This window comes from Symphodus melops, assembly GCF_947650265.1.
Source record: "Symphodus melops genome assembly, chromosome: 8".
In the NCBI taxonomy this organism is placed as follows: domain Eukaryota; kingdom Metazoa; phylum Chordata; class Actinopteri; order Labriformes; family Labridae; genus Symphodus; species Symphodus melops.
Window position 1 is genome coordinate 16192586 of NC_136698.1, and position 21503 is coordinate 16214088.

Sequence of the window (21503 nt, forward strand, 5' to 3'; positions counted from 1 at the left end):
GTGCATAAGATTTGACTGACCTTAAATAGAGAATGGGCTCACAGTTCAGTCTTTATTGTTCAATTACTGTTTTAAAGAGTAATTTTGGTTATTCATTGGAAAGTAAAGCAGAGCAGGTTGTTGTGGTTAAAACAACATTTGACCTATTATGGCAAGTAGTTATGTTTTCACTGCTGGTAGTAGATTTAAATATGAAACTTGAATCGACATTTGACTTACATTGCACATATGGCTTGTACATGGCTAATTTTAAGATGATTTGTCCTTTGTGTCCTAAAAATGAATCTATAAACTATATAAACAGTTGTCAGCTGACACATAAAGGACTACCTCACCTTGCCATGGTACCTCACAGATTTTACTATAAAGCGTATCTTCTTCTAGCTGGTTACACACATTTTCAGTGGGAAAAAAACTAAGGTTAAACGAAAAGAAGGTCGGAGGAGGAGGAGACAACTTAGGTTTTATGTTATCATAAAGAGGCAACCCACTGTTTTTGCCTTCTAATAATGAAATAAATATATTAATAATAACATTGGACACATTTCACACTTGTGAGTAAAACACAGGGTGTTCACGCCACAATTGTGCTGATAAATGTATTTAATCTGCAGCATTTAAAGGTGCACTAGATTTGGTGGTGGAAAGAAGAAGAGAAGTGAAACAGCTCTATAATATATTTTCAAAACTAAAACACGAACCTTATTCAAAGAAAAAAAAATGGATCCTGAAAAAACTATTTGGAGCTAAAAAAAAAACTACCAGGATAGTTTAGGTTGCACTGATGCGGGCCCAAAACCACAACTTCTCTCATAGCATTTTATCTTTAAACTATTTCTAGGGACCAAATTTGTTTGTGTATGAAGTGATAAACATCAACCATAATCTACACTTTTCTTCTAACTACACAGTGCGTCTTTAGGGATTGAGTAATGTGTGTGTTTGTTTGGTTAGATAGACATTTAAGACGTGTCGCTTTCAACAATGTTTGGAGGTGTGAGGACTGGGCAATGTGATTTTGTAAATAACTCCTCAATGAATCAACCTGACCACAGAGGAACCATGTTTAGCGCTCCACCAAAGTTTGGAGTCTCTAAAGTACGACGTCAGAAAGAGACCATAAAGGCATCTTTTTTATTGAACTTTAGCCGAGTGGGCGTTCACGTTAAATACTCAGATGTCAACTAAGCAAGAGACACTTACTAACGACGACCACCACCACCACCGAGGGTAACATGTTTCTGCAGAAACTGATGTTGTATTTATCGACAGCATGGTTGTTTTGCTTTTTGATAGGAGTGAACCTCATACTCAAGATTTTAGGTTTCATCTCACCGAGCCTCTCAAAGAAGATCATCCTGAAATTGGGCGAAAGTTCGACGATGACCCAGAACCCGAACTTTAAGTATGAAGACTGGGGTCATACCTTCTGCTCCATGGTGTTCATAAAAACAGCCTCTCGGCACATGTGGTTGTCGCTTGGCCAAGAAGCATTTAAGGGAGGAAAAGCCCCGGACTCACCTGTGGTCACCATGGAGGGAGAGAGGACAAGTGTGTGCAAGTTCTTGAAAGGTGCTGAATGGTTTCAACGATTTACTGCAACAATAAAATGTCATTTATCTCTTTACTCCTAAAAGTTCTTGGGTTTTTTTGTTCATCTGTGCAGGCAACAGACCGCTGGTGCTCAGTTTCGGGAGTTGCACCTGACCCCCGTTTATCTACAAACTTGAGGAGTTCAAGCAACTCGTCAAGGACTTCAGCGATGTTGCAGACTTTCTAGTGATTTACATCGCAGAGGCCCATTCAACTGGTGAGTGACAGAAGGGCAAGGTTAAGCCATGAAATGCATTAATGGATCTTCCATAATCTGTCAGAAGAAGGTTAAGTAACATGGACAAAAGGCCATTTTGTAAGTTGGAACCTTTTGCATAGTTAAAAAAATGTATTCATTAAAATCACGTTCACTTACTTGTCTCTCCCTGAAATATACAATTGAAGTAGATGTCGTGTTTTATAAGTGGATTTATTCTTCTGCTCATTGTTCTCAGTTTTTTCTTGTACAACAGCAGAAGGTGAGGGGTGTAAGGTGGGCAAGAGTGGGCGAGCTGTCTGCATCTTTGCAGTTTGTTTGTTATGTAACATGTTTGTTTTTGTCTCTACCTGCTTCATTTGTATTTGTATCTGAAGTCCCCATCAAAATGAGATACTAATCCTTAAAGTGCTTTTTAAATAATAAAATAAACACACTCCAATGTTCAAAGTGTGACTTTGTGATTTAGGTGGCCTTGCTTAAGTGTGCAGCATTGTGTGACTGAAGTCTTTTTTCAACATGACAACAATCAGACCAGAGATAATTAATAACTGTTTCCTGGGTGTTTTCAGACTTACCGGTATGACTTGAAATTGAGTTGAGTTCATGTTTACCCTAATAAAAGTGCTGTCACATCTCACATATAGGCTACTCATATGACAACCATAAAACAGGTCTTCTTACATGCTCCTTGACTTTGATGTACTGCAGCTTTCAAAGTCATTCCAGTAAGAACAGATTATTTGTGTCTCTTTCTTTTCAGATGGTTGGGCCTTTTCTAACAACTATGATATCAACCAGCACCAGAGCCTGGAGGACAGGCTGTCTGCCGCTCGGATCCTTCTTCAGAAGGAGCCCCTGTGTCCTGTGGTTGTGGATGAAATGGATGATACTGCTGCAATAAAGTATGGTGCTCTGCCCGAAAGGCTTTACGTATTGCAGGCTGGGAAAGTAGTTTACAAGGTGAGACTTTGCAGTTGTTGCTCCGAGACCAGTTTGTGTGTGTGTGTGTGTGCTTTTTTTTAATTCAGCATTGTGCGATCTTGATTTCTTGTTGCATGCAATTGCGTGACTAGGCTGCACCAGCGATGTGTTTGTTGCTACACTATCTCTTCTGATGCTATCGTGTGAGGAGGGGAGGTCACAGAAACAGTCACAACACTCTAATTGTTGGCACACAGCCACATTCACGCTCGCCTTACCATAGATACAGACTAGCACATATGACACAGCAGAAAAATGCATCTGATGTTCTGTGTGTTCCTGATATCTAATTACGGGAATTAACATTCCTTACTTTGTAATTTCTAGGGTACTGAGGGGCCTTGGGGATACAGTCCAACGGAGGTGCGTTCATTTCTGGAAAAGATGAAGTAAGAATTCAAGTCCAGCCATGTGTTTTCCATCCAACTGTTCTTATGAAGAGAGGTCTCTGAGTTCAGGCGGGAATGGGAGTTACAGACCAACATCACTCGTATAACAGAAAAGTATGCTGCTTTTTTCTGTTTTGTTTTTTTTTGTTTTTTTTATTCCGAGACTTAAATGAATCCACTGTCACATCATTATCTAGTCCCCTAGCTGCTCTCTTTCATTTCTGACATCAGCAGTCGCATGAGTAGGAATATTACAGACTGTCCAAACATGCACTAATATTCAGACTCTCCTGTACAATGAAAACCTATCTCACCTGACAATCTCTGAGCTGGAGCTCAGCGCTCTGTGTTTCTTAGTGACGGCTACAGTTTAAACCGCTGGCCTCTGTAGCCTGATGAAGTCAAACACATAGACAGTGCAGCCAAGAGCTTATCTGTGAGTTATCACAAGAGGGAACTTTTCAACAAACAGTACAACTTTGGTATTTAAACCCAATAAAAGTCTTTGTTTTTCTGCTTTTCTCTGACAGGTTCTAATTTTCATTGACATTGTGAAGAGTATTAAACACTGTAGTTTGCGGTTACTTATGAATGCTCCAAGGTCATTTTGCAGGGGGTTACTTTTTACATGAAGATAACAGTGAAAACCTCTGGTGACTGTGATCTGATGAAAATCAAAAAGTCGGCTCTCTCTTTATTATGTAGGAGCATTTGTGAATTCACAGAACTACTAAGCATCTTTCTGAACAGTCTTTGGATGATCTTGTTGAGACTTTCTTTAAAGTCGGCTTCACTCTGTAATAAAAAATGATGTGCAAAATACACCTATCTGCCATAACACAATGACTATCAAGAGTATGCAATCTAATACAATAATTTAAACGTTTACTTCAAGTGTTATTTAACAAAGCTTCTACATTCTTCGCTTTTGTTGTCATGATCAGAAAGTGAATAATTCAACTTCATATTCATTATTGAAGCCGTATTGGTTTGGTGGTGGTGTTTAGGAGTCTGTTGAAATAAAAGGTATTTGCAATAAGATTTATAGAACTGTTGTATGGGATTATATTAGGTTGCTGATTGGTGTATAATCCATAGTGTGTTGCAGTTCTTTTTCTTTTCCATTTTATTTGATCATGTTCCCAAGTTGTAATTTCTTTTCACTTCTCTTGCTGCAAATAAATAAGCTAAAAAAAAAAAAGTAGAACAGTGTGCTACTGTGTTATTTGCAGTGTGTCTGTAGTTGTCTCCTCCTACTTGTCTTTGTTCTATTATAACAATTTAAGATTATCTTCATTGTTGAAATACGGATACAACCTTTTTTCTTGTTCACCTCCAGCAGAGGATCGGGCTGTTATTTGCCATCTTGTCTGCAAGTGGTAAACTGCTGTGAGGGTCAAGCTTCTTAAATCCAAACATACGTGTTGTTGATTGTGGCATGAAGTCTTTGATGTGAGTTAATATTTAACTGTTTAATCTCTGCACATTGATTGATTTAGTCTTCCATTAAATTACTGATGTTTTCCCTCTTTGTCGTTGTAATGCCTCCATAAAGTTACATAACCATTCAGATCAAACTGTGTTTGCTTTTCAAAGCATGTTTTATCAGTGAAAGTCTACATACTTTGGGAATTGGCACAAAGGGGATTCCATCTAGCGGCATATTTTCCTTTCAAGTGTTTGGATTATGTATCTTTTATTTCTATAGACCACCAACCAGCTCAAGCACTAGGATGCATTTTAATCTGTTCTAAATATTTAATTGTTCCCTACAATAACAGGACAGCATTTTATGCCTCGGCTTGATTGGTGTTAAAGTGTGTTTAAAAGTGTTGAGAAAAGAACGTTATGTCTATATATAAAGCACAATGGCAAACAAAATAAGGCCTTCAAACTTGAGGATCATAACTTGTAATAACAAAGCGAGCTCTGGGATCTGGTAGTGAACAAATCCCACTTCTAGTATTTGGTAAAGAACAAAGCTGTGTTTGTGTGGTTGCAGCTTTCATAACATTAGCTGTGTGGTTCTGAAGTTGGAAAGCAGGCCACATCCTGTGGAGGGCAGCCAACAACAGCTCAACCTCGTTTCCTATTGTTAGACAGGAACCAGAACACTGTCCGATCTTTCCCCAACCCAAGACCTTTGTTCATGTTCACATCTGAATCTTAAAGTAAAATTGAAGCATAGTTATGTAATATTGCTTTCAGGAAGTGTTCATGAGTTCACTTATCTCGTTCATTAATCTCCACCAGAGGGCGATGCGAAGACGTTTTATACAACTAACCATTTTACTATGGCATCCCATAATAAGAATAAGAACGACATATCTACATCTTCAGAAACTGTTTGTATGGCGAAGAAAATCTACTTTCTTTAATGCAAGTAACCTCAGCTGCTTCAGCTCTGGACCAATCCAGATGGCAGACCCATTTCCACATCGAGAAACAGCCCGAAGCACAGCAGCAGTTCCCACATGTTGCTCATGTCGTGTAAAAATTAAGGCGAGAAAATCTGTCATGTTTTTTTTTCTAAGCACGTTTTAGTGAATTGCATAAAAAGTACACGAGGAAAAGGATGCCTGAAAATTTTTGAAAATATTAGTTTGACCATTCACACCTCACCTGCATTTTGAATGATAAAGTCCCCTGAATTGAAACGTAACATTTCAAGCACAACACATATATACATCTATTCCCTGAACCCAATGACCTCTGAGCTCCATGGTTACCCACTGGAGTTTACTCCACACCACGGATTGGGATTAATGTGTGTACGCAATACAGTTCACAGTCCTTTCTCCTGTCCAGCAGGTCAAGCTGACCTGCAATGGGGCTCCTGTTGGATTTCCTGTTTCTTTGCTGCTGTGGACCACAGCACCCCCTGGGATCAGTGCAGTTATGATGCAGGTGCATTCAAAATGTTGTTTTGAGCTACTGGGAAAACAATGTGCTGGTATTGAGCTAATCTGAAATGTGATGAAAATAAAACACAACACACACGACAGGTAGTTAAGTTATTGTAAAATTATATTAACAAGCAATCTTTCCTCAATTTGAAATAAAAAAATATCAGCAAATAAAGGCAACATAGGACAGATGTGTATAATGCATAATGTTCACAGGAAAAACAAATACTCATCACATTAAAAACCTGCGACTAAATTGATAATGATGCCTACAAGAATGGGTTTAGAAAGCTCTGAATAACTGGGGCAATATATGTCATCAAACATTGTATCAAAACATATTTAAAAAAAAAAAAAAAAAAGTTTAGTTTGGGAGAGAAGGGGCAGGGCCAAGGGGATGACCGAGAGTACAGGAGGAAAATGTGAACAGCCAATATGCAGGAGAGGTTTAAATGGGCAGGTGGTTCATCATCATGAACCCAAGCGGAAATGAAGGCTGCGGCGATGAAGAGCACAGAGTGTTAAGCACAGACAGGTAAAGAGATACACGCCACATATTGAAGCAGGTGTCCACATAGAGAAGGGCAGCACTAGGTAGTATGTTGTACACAGAGTCTCAGCTTTCATGCACTCACTTCGTATGGCGTCCTTTAACAGAATGCAACGGCAATGTAGCCGCTTCAATTCTAACAGCAAAGAGCACCGACTTGCTTTCGAAAACAGTAGAGGGAAAGTGATCAAACGGGATCAATTCGACATGGTCGCCCTTATTCTGAAGTCTTTTCCCCTTACAGACCATTTTAAATAGAAGGGTGAGCATTTGGGAAAAACTGTAAGGTACATTATTCATAAAAGGTGGCCACAGAGTTAAAGGCAAAAATCGGAGTCCTACGTCATCTGAATTTGGTGACCTTGGTATGCATGGCGAGAAGTAAAATGACAGGACAAAGACTTTCCAAGCTCACAATGCATATACACACTCTCCAGTGTTTCGAGTGACAAAAGCGGAGACAAATCCTGCACATCTTGCAACACAAAGCAATAATTAAAAAGTACAAGAGGTAAACTTCAACCATTTTTTTTTCTTTTCGCTCTAGGGTTGAGGGGACTGAGAGGGTTAAGGGGGGGGGGGGGGCTCTGCAAAGAACATGAACATGTCTTGTATGCATTTTCAGTAGCTGGTTTTTGTCACACTTGGGGTTGTGATAAATGGAGAAAATTGTCCTTCATTTTGAGCAAGGAGCAGTAGTTTGCCAGCCATTTCCCGTTTTCCTTCCCATCAGCATTCTGGCATTAGAATGGAACCAAAATGGTGCCGGTCCCTGATTCGGTGCTGATGTGTTTGGCCGTGTCCTGTGGTTAGTTTAGATCTTCGGAACGATGGCAAATCATTTCACGTGGTGTGGAGGGGGAGGGGTGTCACACACTCATCGTCATAGTTGGAGAGTACTATAGGGGCACAGAGAAGAGAGAAATTACACACTTGGGAGAAAAAAAAAAAAAAATCAAACTTTTTTTTGTTAAAACAACAAGCTAGCTGTCCACAGATGTCTTCAAAGTGCAGTCCAGCGGTGTTAGCGGAGGAAGAAAGAATGCTCACGTTCTCGCTCTGAAAGGAGTGGAGGAAGTTTCCACTCAGCTCCCCGTCATCCCTCGGGGTCCCAGGAGGATTGCTAATGCCACTTAAATTGTTTGGAGAATTCTGGAAAGAAAGAGTGAATGTTTTTTTTTGTTGTTTTTTTTTAAATCAAGCATCAACGTCTCTTAATGAGGTTACAATATTTACCTTGTTCATTCCATCCATATCCCCCGAGCCTAAGAATGAAACAATTACACTGTTTATATTCTACCACCATGAGAAAGACATTTTCAAGAAGTGTATTAAATTATATAAAACGTCTTGAAATAAAGTTCGACATGACAGGGTACAAACGTTTTCTATTGGATCCTTTATTTCTGAACAATGGAGCCCAAACATGTCTGCAACATATAAGTAGGTGTTTTGAAGTGTGCGGTGTTACCTAGTGACCCATTCATGTGGTGTGGCTCCATCCCAGCCATGGCTCCCAAGGGTCCATCAGAGCCCGGGCCCATCGGGAACTAGAGGAGAAACAAGACAACATGGACTCACTAAAGCACAGTTTGACGGAGTTTGTAATTAACTGAGAGCCCTGCATACACCAAGGACGAGTACAGTAAGTGCTGGAAATTAAAAGTGACCAAATAAACCAGGGACATTAGTTATAATAATGTGAACACATTTAATACTCCCAGAAGAAGAAAGACTCTGTGATTATTGTAACATCGGTGTCGAGAATGAGTTCCATTTTGTGTTTTATTGCCCTTTGTATCATGAGTGTTTGTTTAACAGGTGTAAAACTGTTGAATGTATGTGGATGAACGACGCAGATAGACTGAAATGGTTCTTTGATTGTAAGGTATTCGCCCTTGCTGAATATTTAGAGAACGCCTGGGTTAAGCAAACAAAAAGTACTTAAGTGAGACAATATGTCTGCTGTTTCTTTCTTTGCTTTTTTAAATATTCTTCTTGTTTTTTTGTTTCTAGCTGTGTGCACTTTAAGGTGAAGCCAAGTAATCTCGTTGTACAATTTGTATAATGACAAAAAAGGCAGTCTAGTCTATTCTGTTCTATTCATTCACTCATTTATTTTTGTGTTAACCTACTGTATTGTGTGGCAGGAAGTGAATGTTATAATTCGGCACAGTTGTATGGTGTCTTATAATCCTGAAAGGGATGGGTCCTATTTTGGACATGACACATTAATAAAATCTCATTTATTCATTCATTTATTCATACAGCTACTCTGAAGTTCAGGAAAAAGTAAAAAGCAAAATCCTCCTTCTGATAATGGAAGCTCTAAGGGAGAGCGACAGAAAAAGAAGCAGGCGGTATCAAATAACACACAGGGAACCTGCACAGTAAGTGCATTTGTTTTGTTTCTATAGAAATATTATTTGTGCATTCCTGGACCTCAGGGACACTGTTAACGTGCTTCAGTGGAGTCAAGCTCTGGTATGGAGTTTAATGAATAAATAAAGACCAGCTTTATCTCTGAATGAAGAGGTGAAGTCTGGATCCTTCTTTTTATCCCTGATGTAAATAATCAATTCAATGTTTTGTGTCTGAACACAGATAATACAAATATCTGAAATTTGGGTCGTGATTTTTCCTGAAGGAGTTGGTGTTGGGTCCTGAGGTTAGACCGGTTGAGAACCACTGTTTTAGATGGACTAACACAAAGATTAATGTGAAAGAACAAAGAAACTTCATGGACTTTTTGACACAATATCTTTTCCAGGCACACATTAGTGACCCACTGAAAATGACGGTTCAGAAATACTGATCTTAAAGACGCTGCATTTTATACCCATGATTCATTTGTGACAGAGAAATATTCAATCATTTCATGGTTTCTATTGGACGCTGAGTAAAGTTGGATGTGGAATGTTTTTACTTATATTGTTTAATTCTTAATCCATCAAACTTTAAGTGTGAGACAACAGAGACAGTCACTAAGTGTTTTTATAGTTCAAAATGTCGACACATGACGCAACTAGCAAAAAATATTTTGACAAGCTTCAAGCAGTCATAACACATTAAGAGATCAGATGATTTGATAAGTTAGAAGAGCTTTTGATTCAAACCAGAGCACTGACCCTGGTTACATTCCCCTCCCAGACTCCTTAAAGGAGACACTAACACTAATGCATGATGGGAGTTTACTTACATTATTTCTGTTGCCGGGTCCAGTGTTGATCATGGTGTACAAATTGTCCCCAGAATTGTTTGAGTCTGAAGAAGGTGAAAGGATGAATATTATTGGTGTTGGAAAGTGCATGTAAAGGGTCAAGAGTGACTAAAAGTGTTGCTACTAAGGGGAGGTGATTACCTGCAGGGCTGGGCATGATGGGAGTTCCCGGGGGTCCCCCACCACCAGAAGCACCCTGTAGAGGACACAGAGATACCGTACTGTCATGTAAAAACATACTTCAAGTTTAAATGTGTTTTGTTTTTTTTCGGAGAGAGAGTGAAATGGAAGGTTGTTTTCTTACCCCGTATGCACCGGGAGATGGTGATGAGTAAGGCATCTGAAACAAAAAACACAAAAACAAAGTCCACAAATGGGGAAGTGCAAATCCTTTCCATACGCCAAAATGTCATCATTCATCATTTGATCATCCTAATACTATTAAGGCCGACTGTCCAATGGTCTGTGAAGATTGTGACACATAATACTACAATTACAGCCCAGACTAGAACTCTGGAAATACATTAGACCAGCACTGAGAGAAAATCTGCCTGCAATCTGAACCAGCATTTTTTTTTTTTTTTTTTTTTTTGGGTGTATGTGCTTGAGTGAGTTTTTGTGTACTCACAGAGTTGGCGTTGTTAGGATTCGGCCATGGTCGACCAGTTCCTGGGCCCCTAAACGATAAAACCAATAGAAGAGATGTTAGACTATGCATAATTGTTGAAATGTTTCTAAAGACATTTTTAAAAAGAGCTCACATGTTCACTCCTGGCATACCAGGACCCATGGTGTTGTGTGGAGGTCTCATCCCACCACCAAAGTTCTGAGAAAAAAAACAAACAAACAGTACAATAGTGTCGGTGAAATTTGATATTAAGGTAACATGGGGCCAGATAAATTGTCACGGATATCAAGTGCCTTCAACATTTACAAAAACCATGTCATAATTGAGGCCCCCTGCTCTCTAGCAGAAGTGTCATCAGGACCCATGACTATTACAATATCAAGGCAGTAATAAAAACCTACCTGAGGGCCGGGTCCCATGGGTCCCATGCCTCGAGGGCCGCTCATTCTCTGCATCGGACCCAAGTTAGGATGGCCTGGAGCGGGAAAAGGAAAGGTACATTATGCAAGGAGCAGGTTCATCATTTCTCTAATGCTACAAGTGAAGGTGTGCGTCAGGGATTTTTCTGCAAAACTAAATTTCCCTTGTTGATAAAACAGAATATTAAAATGTGTCTTGTGCAAAGGTTAGAAAACATTCAGCAAACAGTCAACAATGAACACAGTTTATTAAAGGTGAGGGGAAGCATATCTTGGCTAGTTATTGTCCTGATGAGCTTTTATTGTTTTGTTTTTTAGACTGAGTTGGATCACAGCGTCTGCAGGAGAACTATGTCTATCATGTATTATTATTACTCTCTATATGTCCATTTGCAGAGTGTGGCTAACACTAGCAGTGCTAGCACCTCCACCGTTGGTCCTCTGTACAACTTAACTTCCACATGCCTGTGCTGAATGCAGGTTCCCCCTCTGCTCCGGTCAATATGCCAGTTAAACCTGACACAGCCGACATACAAGTTTATCCACATTTTCTAGTTGAACATTCCACCAAACCGCACTGCTCCGACATGATGCCATCTATCCACATTTAAATATCAGGCAGTGTGGAGAGAGAGCCGGAGTAGTTTGACCAAAGTTCTTGCTCCGCTTACAACACCTAAACAGCATTGTGGGCCGACATATAAATAGATTCATTTATTTCAATGATGAGTCATTCTGGAGCCACCTAGTGAGAATGACAGCATCTAATCGTCTAGCCCCCCCCCCCCAACCCAGTCTAAATGAAGTGATTGTGGTGTTGATTCACACCTTGTGGTCGTGTCGGGTCCATGTTGGGTAGCATGGGATGAGGTCCAGGTCCTCCGCCTGGAGGCTGCCAGGGACGAAGCACAAACAATCAAGTGAAACCTCCATTTTAAATAATTGATTGCTTCACATGTGTATTCTGAAGGTGTCGATTCAAAAGGTGTAAATAAAGTCTACCTGGTTAGACATCCTGATAGGGGGACCTCTTGGACCCCCAGCAAAACGAGGCGACATGAAGGACTGCAAACACAAAACAACATTATGCGATACACGTTTTCATTCAGGGGAGACACACGTGTATTAAAATGAACTCTGATTACAGTAAAGCATCTGTCTGTGAATACTGACAGCAGCATTAAAAAAAGCATTTAGCAGAGAGGAATGCCAAAGCGTGAAGCATCAGCGCTGAGAACCAGAGTTCCCTTATGACAGCAAAAACAAGAGACAAAAAAAAGAAAAAGAAAAAAAAAAAGAAAAAAGAAGAGGGCGAGGGAGCGTTACCTGGCTGTGAGGTCCCATCATATTGTTAGGGGGAGGAGGCTGGGGGTGAGGAGAGCCCTGGGGACCAGGAGGACCCTGTGGCATTGCATGAAATAGAGAGGCAAGGAGGAGGGGCGAGAGGGGAGGATAAGACAAAATTAGAAAGGAGAGAAACAGAAGTGACAAAAGAGAGGCAGACAGAAGCAGGGTTACTGCAGGGCAGGGGGCAGTGGAAGTGCAAGAAAGTAAAGCGGGGGGAGGGGAAGGGGGCAATAAAATGTACAAAAATAAGACGCTTATTTTCAGAGACACAGAGCGAGAAGTGCAAGCAAATGACTATGCATGATTAGCCGTGCGGTGGGGGGATGGGAGACACAGAAACTGGAGGATGTGCGCTCTTTTGCCTGTCACTCAAGACATTAAGAAGCCTGCTACATGCAGCATGTTATCAGCGCTAATTTCCCTGAATTAACAGCATCAATTAAGCTCTATGCAATTAGCAGTATAACAACACTAAACACCGGCACTGTGTCGCTAATGTTGCTGATCTCACAGAGAGGGAGGGGAGAGAGAGAGAGAGAGAGAGAGAGAGAGAGAGAGAGAGAGAGAGAGAGAGAGAGAGAGAGAGAGAGAGAGAGAGAGAGAGAGAGAGAGAGAGAGAGAGAGAGAGAGAGAGAGAGAGAGGAGAGAGAGAGAGAGAGAGAGAGAGTCTAATTGAGCCTCCTCCAATGGATTCTGGTATGGAAAGTATGAGTGTGTGCGCTCATGTATCAATGTAAAAATGTTTTCCCTGATACAACATGATCACATAACGAGTCACGCCTTTGTGGCTTCTAGTACATAATAAGCTGGTGGAGTTTAAAAGGGAATAGTTTGGTCGAGCGAGGCAGAGCAGCGTTGCAACATCACGTCTCCTCTTACAGTCAGCCCCACAACAGCCTCCTGCCAAGAGTTTATCCCTCATGAGATATTGATTTACAGTAGGTGCTGCACCTTTTCGATTTCTCTATTAGGGAAAATGGCTTGGCCACGCCTGCTTGTTTACAGCACTGGGAGAGGCCTGAGCAGACAAAACAGCTATGACGTTTACTACAAGTTCCCCCCCGAGCAGGGCGGAGAGAAACCTTAGACAAAAGCAGCGCAGACACAAACCGCTAGGTAAATGGAACGGAGCCCTGACAGCGTCTCACAAAAGGTGAAGCCTGTAGAAGTGAGAGCGAGGATAAACGGTGCACTGACCTGGAAAAAGCCGGGTGGCATGGGTCCTCCTGGCATTCCCTCACCGGGGGGCATCCCTCCCATCACAGGACTGGGGGCTGCTGCTGCGCTCTAAGACAAAGAAAGAAAAAGTAATAGAACCTTTAAAAACGCTGCACATGATACATTAACTGATTCAGACAAGCTAAAGGCCGTACAGGCAAGGAGCCTTAACAAGAGGAATCCATTTGACTCCCTCATGGCCGAGGGTCTCTGCACAGCTGGACACAGGAGGAGAACACCTGAGGAATCACACATTATTATAGACATGTGCCGACTGTTGATGTGGACGGTTTTATGTATGTTTAAGACGAGGCTTCACTTCCTTTACTGCTCCAATGGAAAGAAGGGAGCAACTACAGGTGAGGCGGAGCTGAGCAGACGTCAACAAGCTTCTTTGAATCGACTTTGTTCCAGTTGAAGTCGAGGCAGTTTGATTTAAGGTGTTTGGTTAGCCGATGAAAGACGTACAGGCAAAGACAAAATAACAGACAAAGATGGTCAGTGAGTCTTTGGTAATGATGTCGCAGCTTCACAACTTTGGCCACATTATGTGAATGGAATTGCACGGGGATGTGGTATAAAATGTAAAAAAAAAAAAAAAAAAAAAAAAAAAATGCATCTCTTGCAAGACATTGAAACTCCAATACTTCATAGAAACTGAGAAATGTCACTTTCTTTGGGAAAATTATTTACCCAGTTTGAAATTGATGGTGATGTTCCAAAATAAAAAATTCCCAAAAGTCCCCTTCGAAGAATTGTTGAAAGATAAAGGAATACAACAGAGTGATAAACATGACCCAGTCCCCCAAATGTATTGAAATATGTTACAGGTATCACATTTATATATTTATTATATTTTTAACTGAAACGTGGCCGTCACTAGCCTCGTGGTTAACGTGCGCTCGCGATATACAGAATCTTTAGTCCTTGAAAAGCGGATGACCTGGGTTCAAATCGGACTTGTGTTTCCAACCCTCTCTCTTCCTGGTTTCTGACTCGTGACATTTCCAAGTTTCAACGGTATATGACATGTCGCCTTTCCTCTAGTTTCAATTAAACGTGCGGTTTCAATGTTCTGCAGAGTCTCGTTTTATTCACATCTTGCATAACGGCCCGACGTTTTTTAAAATTGTGAATGCTGTTGAAATGTAATTCAATATCCATTCACAAGGCCTGAACTGTTTTTTTTTTCTGAGGCGTCGTAACCCTGCAGCTCCAGGATCCAGTAGATCAGATGAATATCGGAGGGATTCACTGAGTCAGAGGCTCCAAAGTGCTGCTCCACAGCAGGAGCTTGCTGGGCTGATTTCCTGCTCAAACCGCAGCCTTAATTCACTAATGTGCCATTTGCTTCGGTCACACACCCCTAATTGACTTGAGTTTTTTTTTTTTTTTCTTCGCCGTAGCCGAGGCAATCTGAGACGGGCTAATGTGTTCAGGGCAGAGGGGTTCAGCTTCCAAAGAAAAACGGCTTCACAACAACAGAGGCTTCTTTCGTGCTGTTTGTGAACGTGTGGCTCGCTCGACATTCAAATGTAGATCTACACAAAACAGCCAACGATTACCGCCACAATGGATGTGTCACACTTGCAAACACAAACACCCACCTCGTCTCTGTCCTGAGCTCTGCCGACATCGCTGCTCTACAGCCAACACACCTCCCTGGTAGAGGCCGCACCTCCCCTAATTATATCTGCACAGGCTGCCACCGCAGGGCCCCTGTGAAATACCTCAGGAGGAAGAGAAGTGAGGCCACGGGGGAAACGCCACGTCTCATCGGGCCTCAACGCCACTGGGCCACGGGCGGCCTCGAGTGACTATTTCTCCGTCACAAATGAGGCACCCTCATATACGGCCAACATCTCGTTCAAATGATACAAACAATACACTGCTGGAGAGTGTAGCAGCGATGTTCTGGACATGGCAGCAGCAGCAGCAGCGAAGGCCAAACGCCCCTCCCCCATACTGACCAGGTACTCTCAACTATCCACCCACTCAAGTAGAAATGGTTGCTCTTGACAACCCTTTGTAAAGATATTTGACTAAGAGTCAAAGTTAACAGGATTTACGTGACGGGCAGATAATAACGCGGAAGAAGCAACAGAGTCCGCTACTCGACGCCATAATGGGAATATGAACCTTTATCTCAATGCTGTGTGAAGTCCAACGGCATGACAACGTCAAGCAAAGAGCGGAGAACAACACGCCGACGGAAAACGTAACGCAGCCGTTTGATTACGTGCACGGAGACGGTAGCGGCGCTGCACGGCGGTCACAGGATATAAACGTCACTCCCTCTTCCTATTGGCTCAGGGGAGAATTCTCCGGAGAAAATCCTGTCGTGTTCTCACTTCAGCCAACTCGGACTAGCTGCAGAAAAATGACTAGGAGGTCTGGCAGGAGAAACTCGAGGGTGAAGTCCGAGTGAAAAAGGCGGAGAGGCAATCTCCAGAGTTTCTCATAACATTTCCATAAGTGTGAAAAAGGTGCTACTTAGCTGTATGCAGTTAAATGCCAAAGACCCCCCCCCCCCCAAAAAAAAGAAAAATGTCTGTTTAAATGCAAGTTTGTATTTTCCTCACATGACCTGATCAGTCACCTTGTTTCCACATTCAACACCAGATTTTTTTTTTTTTTTTTTAAAGATCAAAATATGCATCGCTTAATAAAGCCTCCGAGTCACGACGATAACTAGAATCTAACAATACGGTCATTGTGGGACAATTAGAAAACAGTGCAACACAGTATGGTGAAACATCTCGATATCTGCTGAACTGAAGAATATCAGTTCCCCCTTAAAAAAAAAAGATGAAGTGCTGTTTAAATGTATTTCTTTACTGCAATTTGTCGTCAGATTCACCTCTTATTACGTCTCATCCTTTATCGTCTTAAACACAGTTTCTTAACACATTGTCAACAGTCCACATCACGTGTGCCAGACTGAGAAGCAAAGCGTACCCGAGCGTGTTCTGTTAGATCTTCATCATGTCTCCTCAAAGCCCACAGCTGTTCTTGATGGACTGTCCCAAAGCCTCCTGATGCTGCGTTCGGACTAAACTCGCCTCGAGCCTCTCCGCTACAGGAAAAGAGAGGCAGATGTCTCAGTCGTGCCCCGGGCTATGAGGCTCTTGTCTGGGGCCTTCCTTACAACTCCCCAGGGGACATCCTTTAAGACAGACAAGGATACCCCCCCCCCCACACACACACACTCCTCCCCCCTCAATGAGCACCGTGATTCAGCGTGTATAGACAGTATATGTGTGCGCGCTCAAGAGCACAAGCAATCCGAGCCAAGCAGATTTTCCCCTGAATTCTTGAATCACTGAAGGAGGTTACAGAAGGCCAGAGGGGCTGCGGATGTACTTGTGCTTTCCAAAAACAAAAGACAGAGAGAGGGGAGCGAATGGGGGGGGGGGGGACTGGGAAGAAGGAAAGGGAAGAGTATATAGAGAGAGACACACGTGCAGTAAGAAGAGAAAAAATACTCCGTGAGATTTAAGAAGAAGATCAAGGTGAGGTTTGGTTGTTTGACTTCAACAGAACAGACCACCCAACAGCCATCTTCAACCCCTCGTAGCTCTTAAAAGCCTCAAGTCTTCCACTGGAACCAACGCTCAAAAGAAACCAGCCCCGATGTTTAGCTTGTAAATGTTTAACCATCAATCAACATCATAAAAGCTGCTCGGGATCCTGACTGGATGCCACACCCCCCCCCCTCTCTCTCTCTGGTTACTTCAAGTAGGTCTGTTCCCCTTCTCATCTCCCTGAGCTCTTCCTCCCCCACCTCAGCTCCTCCGCCGAGGTGGATGCTGGGCATATGCCACAGTGCCACTCCCCTTTTTGCTTTTTTTTTTTACAATCTGCTGCTTCAGCTCTGTGACAGCCATCAATCAGCCGCTGACGCCATGGTGACGGTGCTCTCTGGGGAGCGATCGTCAGGCCCAGCGTGAACACGCCAGGGCTTTACGAGCCCTGCTGGCCTACGGAGCAGCACTCACCTCCCCCACACCTTGAGACAAAGGCTGGGGGTCCATGGACCAGTACTGTCCACACACACACATTTACACACAGTTGTCTGACCCCCCCCCCCCCCCCCCCCCCGACATACACAAAAGATCACAAGGAGAACCAGCGTCAGAGGGAAGGGCAACCGCAAGATGTCGGAGAGAGAGCAAACAACACTCAAACTCTCCGCTGCTCGACGCTACAGCAGCACAAAGTCATGACGGCTGACGTTCGACTGTTCCTTCATTTGTTTAATGTTTTCCATGTTATGAAAATGACCCCAGTAGAAGCACAGGATGCAATATAACGTCTTGTTTTTAAGTCTTTCTTTAACCTTTGAATTATAACAATTCATGAGGAATGACGAATGCAAAAAGACTCACAGATCTTTTTTTTTTCTCAAAACATGGAGCATGTTTTAAAAAAAAAAAGCAATATCTAAATCAACGTTTGGAGACCCAACTCTCAAAAAAAAGATAATCTGAAATTGGGGACACATTTTTTACTTGGAAAGTTAAAACGCCACCAAAATAAGGGATAAGAAGAAACACGTTTCTTTGCGAGGGTCTCTCCTGGCTCCCAGGTCATCTGGTAGATCAGGAGGCCTGTTGCCCTGACAACACTATCAGCCAACAGCAGGGCCAAGATCTCCATTTTAACCCCTTCCTTTGGGATACAACGCTAAACTACCTAAACAAAAATGGGCCTCAGTCACCCTATAAAGACTCCTTTAATGTGCTGAATGGTATCCTTTTTTCTTTTTTTTCTTTTCTTAAATCAGCTACACAGTGATCGTCTAATCTCGGGAAATAAAAGCAGGGGAACAGCTGGAGCCTATGATGAGCAGTTTACATGACATTTTCATTCTTTGATCTTTACGAGGGTCTTTCTTTTGTCTTTTATGAGGTCTGACTCATTGCGAGAAAACAAAAGACACAATCTTTAAAATGGCATAATTATCGCAGTCTCAAATGCAAAACACCCCATTCCACGCAAATGTTGACGAGAGCGTGTAACGTGCTGCTGGAGGACTCACTTATCCTGGACAACATTTCATGGAGATTGGATCGAAAGCCGTTTTTTTCTCGTGCTATACTGAAAAAGTCCTGCAGGATGCTTCTGAAATCTCAGGAGTAGGGCTGTTTTTACCTTTGTCTCAGTTCTGTGTGTAGATTGAGACATTAGCAATATCAACAAAAGAGCGGAGAGGACAAACTGGCGGACAGGAAACATAACGAAAGTTTCATTTCGTGTATGGACATTTCAGCAGTTGCATGCAAACAGTCTATGGTCATGCGCCTGTTGCAGGATATAGGCATCAGCACCTCCTCCCGCCTACAGTAAATTTGGCTAACTATTTCCTGTTGCGTTCTCTCATCAGCTCACACCACCTTCAAGGGGGGAAATTTACTCGGGGTTTGGCAGGAACGTTCCCGGGTGAAATCTCTTTGAACATTAAGGATGTTTGTGTTTGCACGTGCAGCTCACCCTTATAAAAAATAATAAAAAAAAGGTTCAGGAAGTTTTCAGGGGTTCTTTTCAAATGTGAAAGCAGCAAAGGGTAGATTCACAGTTCTTCAGGTTTAGACCCCATTAGTGTATTTAAAATGCAACAGTGAGTACTTAAGCTACCAAACATCAGCTTAGCTCCGGTTGTTTGTAAAAATAAAAAATACAAATATTTTGTGAATAGCATCTAAGGAGCTATACACAGCTTATTGCAGACTGTTTTGCTGTCTTCAAGGTGGAACTCGACAGGTCTGATTTAAGGACATGCTGACATCAGCATCATTTTCACAACAGGCCTATGAAGCTTATTGTTGGGCGCATCCTTCGGTGCACCACGAGGCAGGATGACCAACTGTGAATGCAGGAGAACATGTCTAAAAAAGTTCAGCATTTGTTGAAGATTGTTAAACGCAGCTATGTATACAACTGTAAAAGGCAAAAAAAAATCAGAAATCTTTTTTTCAGTGACCTCTTTAAGCTTAGAGGAAATCACAATAACCTCAAGTATGGCAGCTGAATCCCTCCTGAAGAAGCGTGCAGATGATTTTGTCAGGACTTGAGTGTTGACAAGCACATTACAGAGACTTTGCCCTGATCGCTCTAACAAATTGCATTCACACCACCAAGTTGGAGGCCTGTTGTTTACACCCCCTCTAAGACTTGATGGCGAAGTTGTTGTCCTGTTTAGAAGGAGACGGAGCAATTTGTGCAACAGTTTCCATGCAAGCACCGCTGTACTCACATAATCGTGGAAGGCTTTCGCTTCGCTGGAGTGGTCACATGTCTCTCTCCTCTCTGGTGCAGCGCAATACAAGTCCCAGAATACACTGTGGACAAGACAAGTCATGAAGCAAAACAACAAACAACCTCTGGACATGTTTACAGGGGGGTAAGAGTATTATTTCTTACCACCACCAGGAATGTAGGAATCCAGGGGGTTCTCCGAGTGTGATGTTTTTCTCCCATCGGATCTGTGAAAGCAGGATTTCCATAATAGGTTTCCATAAGATAGTGATTTTTTTTTTTTACTGAACAAGCAATACATCTTCATGCAAATACATTGTCTGACTTATTAAAAGGATATTACAGTATGGTTTAACTTGTATCACAAAATACCACATACCTCTGATAAAAAGGTCTGTGCAGACTTCTGTGCTCCTATGTGCAACAAATACTCATAGACGTACAGGGCTAACCTGTAGGGAAATAAAAAAAAAAAGGGATTTAAAGGTTAATTTTAATTAAAAACATGTCTAAACATGAAATTAAACTTTACACAGGAGGTTAAATCTTCAAAACGAGCAAACTAAGGGGGAAATGGTCGGGCAAAGGCCCTCTGAACAATGGCTGCCAAACAGCATCTGCCAAAATGAAACGGGGGGACACGGTTACCAAACCAGGTTAAGATGCACTACTATGAAAAAAGGTTGCAAGAAAAGTGCTAAAACAGGCAAAACATTTCACGTCGCGAGTGTATGATCTGATTATCTGAGGTACAGAAGTATCCCGGTGGCAGTGATGGAGCTGAGGGAAATAAAAACGCAGCCAAATCCAGAGCGCAACAGAGGAAACAATGTAATGTGTGGCACGGCGATGTTATTGTTTTCTCCTCTCCGAGATCTTCAACCTGAATAACTGCAACAACAACAAAATAACCAGGCAAACCGGGACGAAGGAGGTTAAAATCCCCCTAGGGGAAAAATAGTCGGGGAAGGATTTCAAAAAGCAGAGGTAGCAGAAGAGGCACAGCTCAGGGGAGGAATGGCGAGCAGACAAGGCGGTTCATTCAATCCCTTTCTCGCGAGGAGGAAATCGCCTCTTGCTGGCCTGTCCAGAGAACAACAGAGAGCACGAGAGAGGAAAAAAAACACACACACAAATAACCGTGTCTGAGCTTACTTTTCTCGTGCTTGGCCGTCCGATGGCACCGGGGTGCCTTTGCCTTTGGGGAACATTGTTTTTTTGTGTAGGAGGACGCCCGCCTTCTCTTTCTTTTTCTATTTCATCTGTCAGATCATCGCGACCCTCCCGCACTCCAACCGCACTCCTCCTCCTCAAACCCGACGACTCAACCGAGCCTGGTCCGGAGGGAAGAGGCGGAGCCAGGCCTGACTGATGCTCATGATAACCAATGAGAGAGCGCCATTTTTCTTAAGGTAGTCTTTTTTTGTGCTTTTTGTTCGCTGTCGTTTTGACGGTGATAGCTTCAGGAAAGGTTTAAGTTAATAAAAACATTTTTTTTTCTGTTATTTTTGCAAGCCCTCGTCCTAATATAAGCAAATGAATAAAACACTCTTCTAAACGGAAACTTTTCTTTTTCTAAAATAAAAATTTATAATTATATAATAATCTCAATGAATTACAGTACATGTAATGCATTTTTTTTTATCAGATAAACAGGACAAGACTAATGCAAGTATTTTCTTATGAAAATGTTTTGTTTTTCCTTTTCCATCTGATTTAAGGTTCAGGGTAAAGTTTATATCCCCATTACTAGTTTTTTTTTTAATATTTATTT

The 21503-nt window shown here is 42.0% G+C and overlaps 2 protein-coding genes across 5 annotated transcripts; one reads left to right on the plus strand and one right to left on the minus strand.

The window, feature by feature from the left end:
* The first annotated feature begins 1153 nt into the window (after positions 1-1153).
* Positions 1154-4384, plus strand: dio1 (iodothyronine deiodinase 1). Its single transcript, XM_079349577.1, has 4 exons — positions 1154-1572; positions 1667-1810; positions 2574-2773; positions 3122-4384. The coding sequence occupies exons 1-4, from the start codon at positions 1236-1238 to the stop codon at positions 3185-3187; spliced, it is 747 nt and encodes a 248-aa protein (XP_079205703.1). The 5' UTR covers positions 1154-1235; the 3' UTR covers positions 3188-4384.
* Positions 4385-6192: 1808 nt separating this feature from the next.
* ssbp3b (single stranded DNA binding protein 3b) lies at positions 6193-21083 on the minus strand. Of its 4 annotated transcripts, XM_079349562.1 has the most exons (18): positions 20885-21083; positions 20109-20181; positions 19895-19956; positions 19728-19812; positions 13451-13540; positions 12233-12307; positions 11909-11971; positions 11735-11798; positions 10889-10962; positions 10621-10685; positions 10488-10536; positions 10164-10199; positions 10001-10055; positions 9839-9903; positions 8111-8189; positions 7876-7904; positions 7690-7791; positions 6193-7538 (listed from the first exon to the last, which is right to left on the minus strand). In XM_079349562.1, the coding sequence occupies exons 1-18, from the start codon at positions 20938-20940 to the stop codon at positions 7509-7511; spliced, it is 1152 nt and encodes a 383-aa protein (XP_079205688.1). In that variant the 5' UTR covers positions 20941-21083; the 3' UTR covers positions 6193-7508. The 4 variants fall into 4 exon arrangements, with proteins under 4 accessions (XP_079205688.1, XP_079205689.1, XP_079205690.1 ...); XM_079349563.1 differs by lacking the exon at positions 12233-12307; XM_079349564.1 differs by lacking the exons at positions 19728-19812; positions 19895-19956; positions 20109-20181; positions 20885-21083 and adding an exon at positions 15611-15746.
* Positions 21084-21503: the final 420 nt, after the last annotated feature.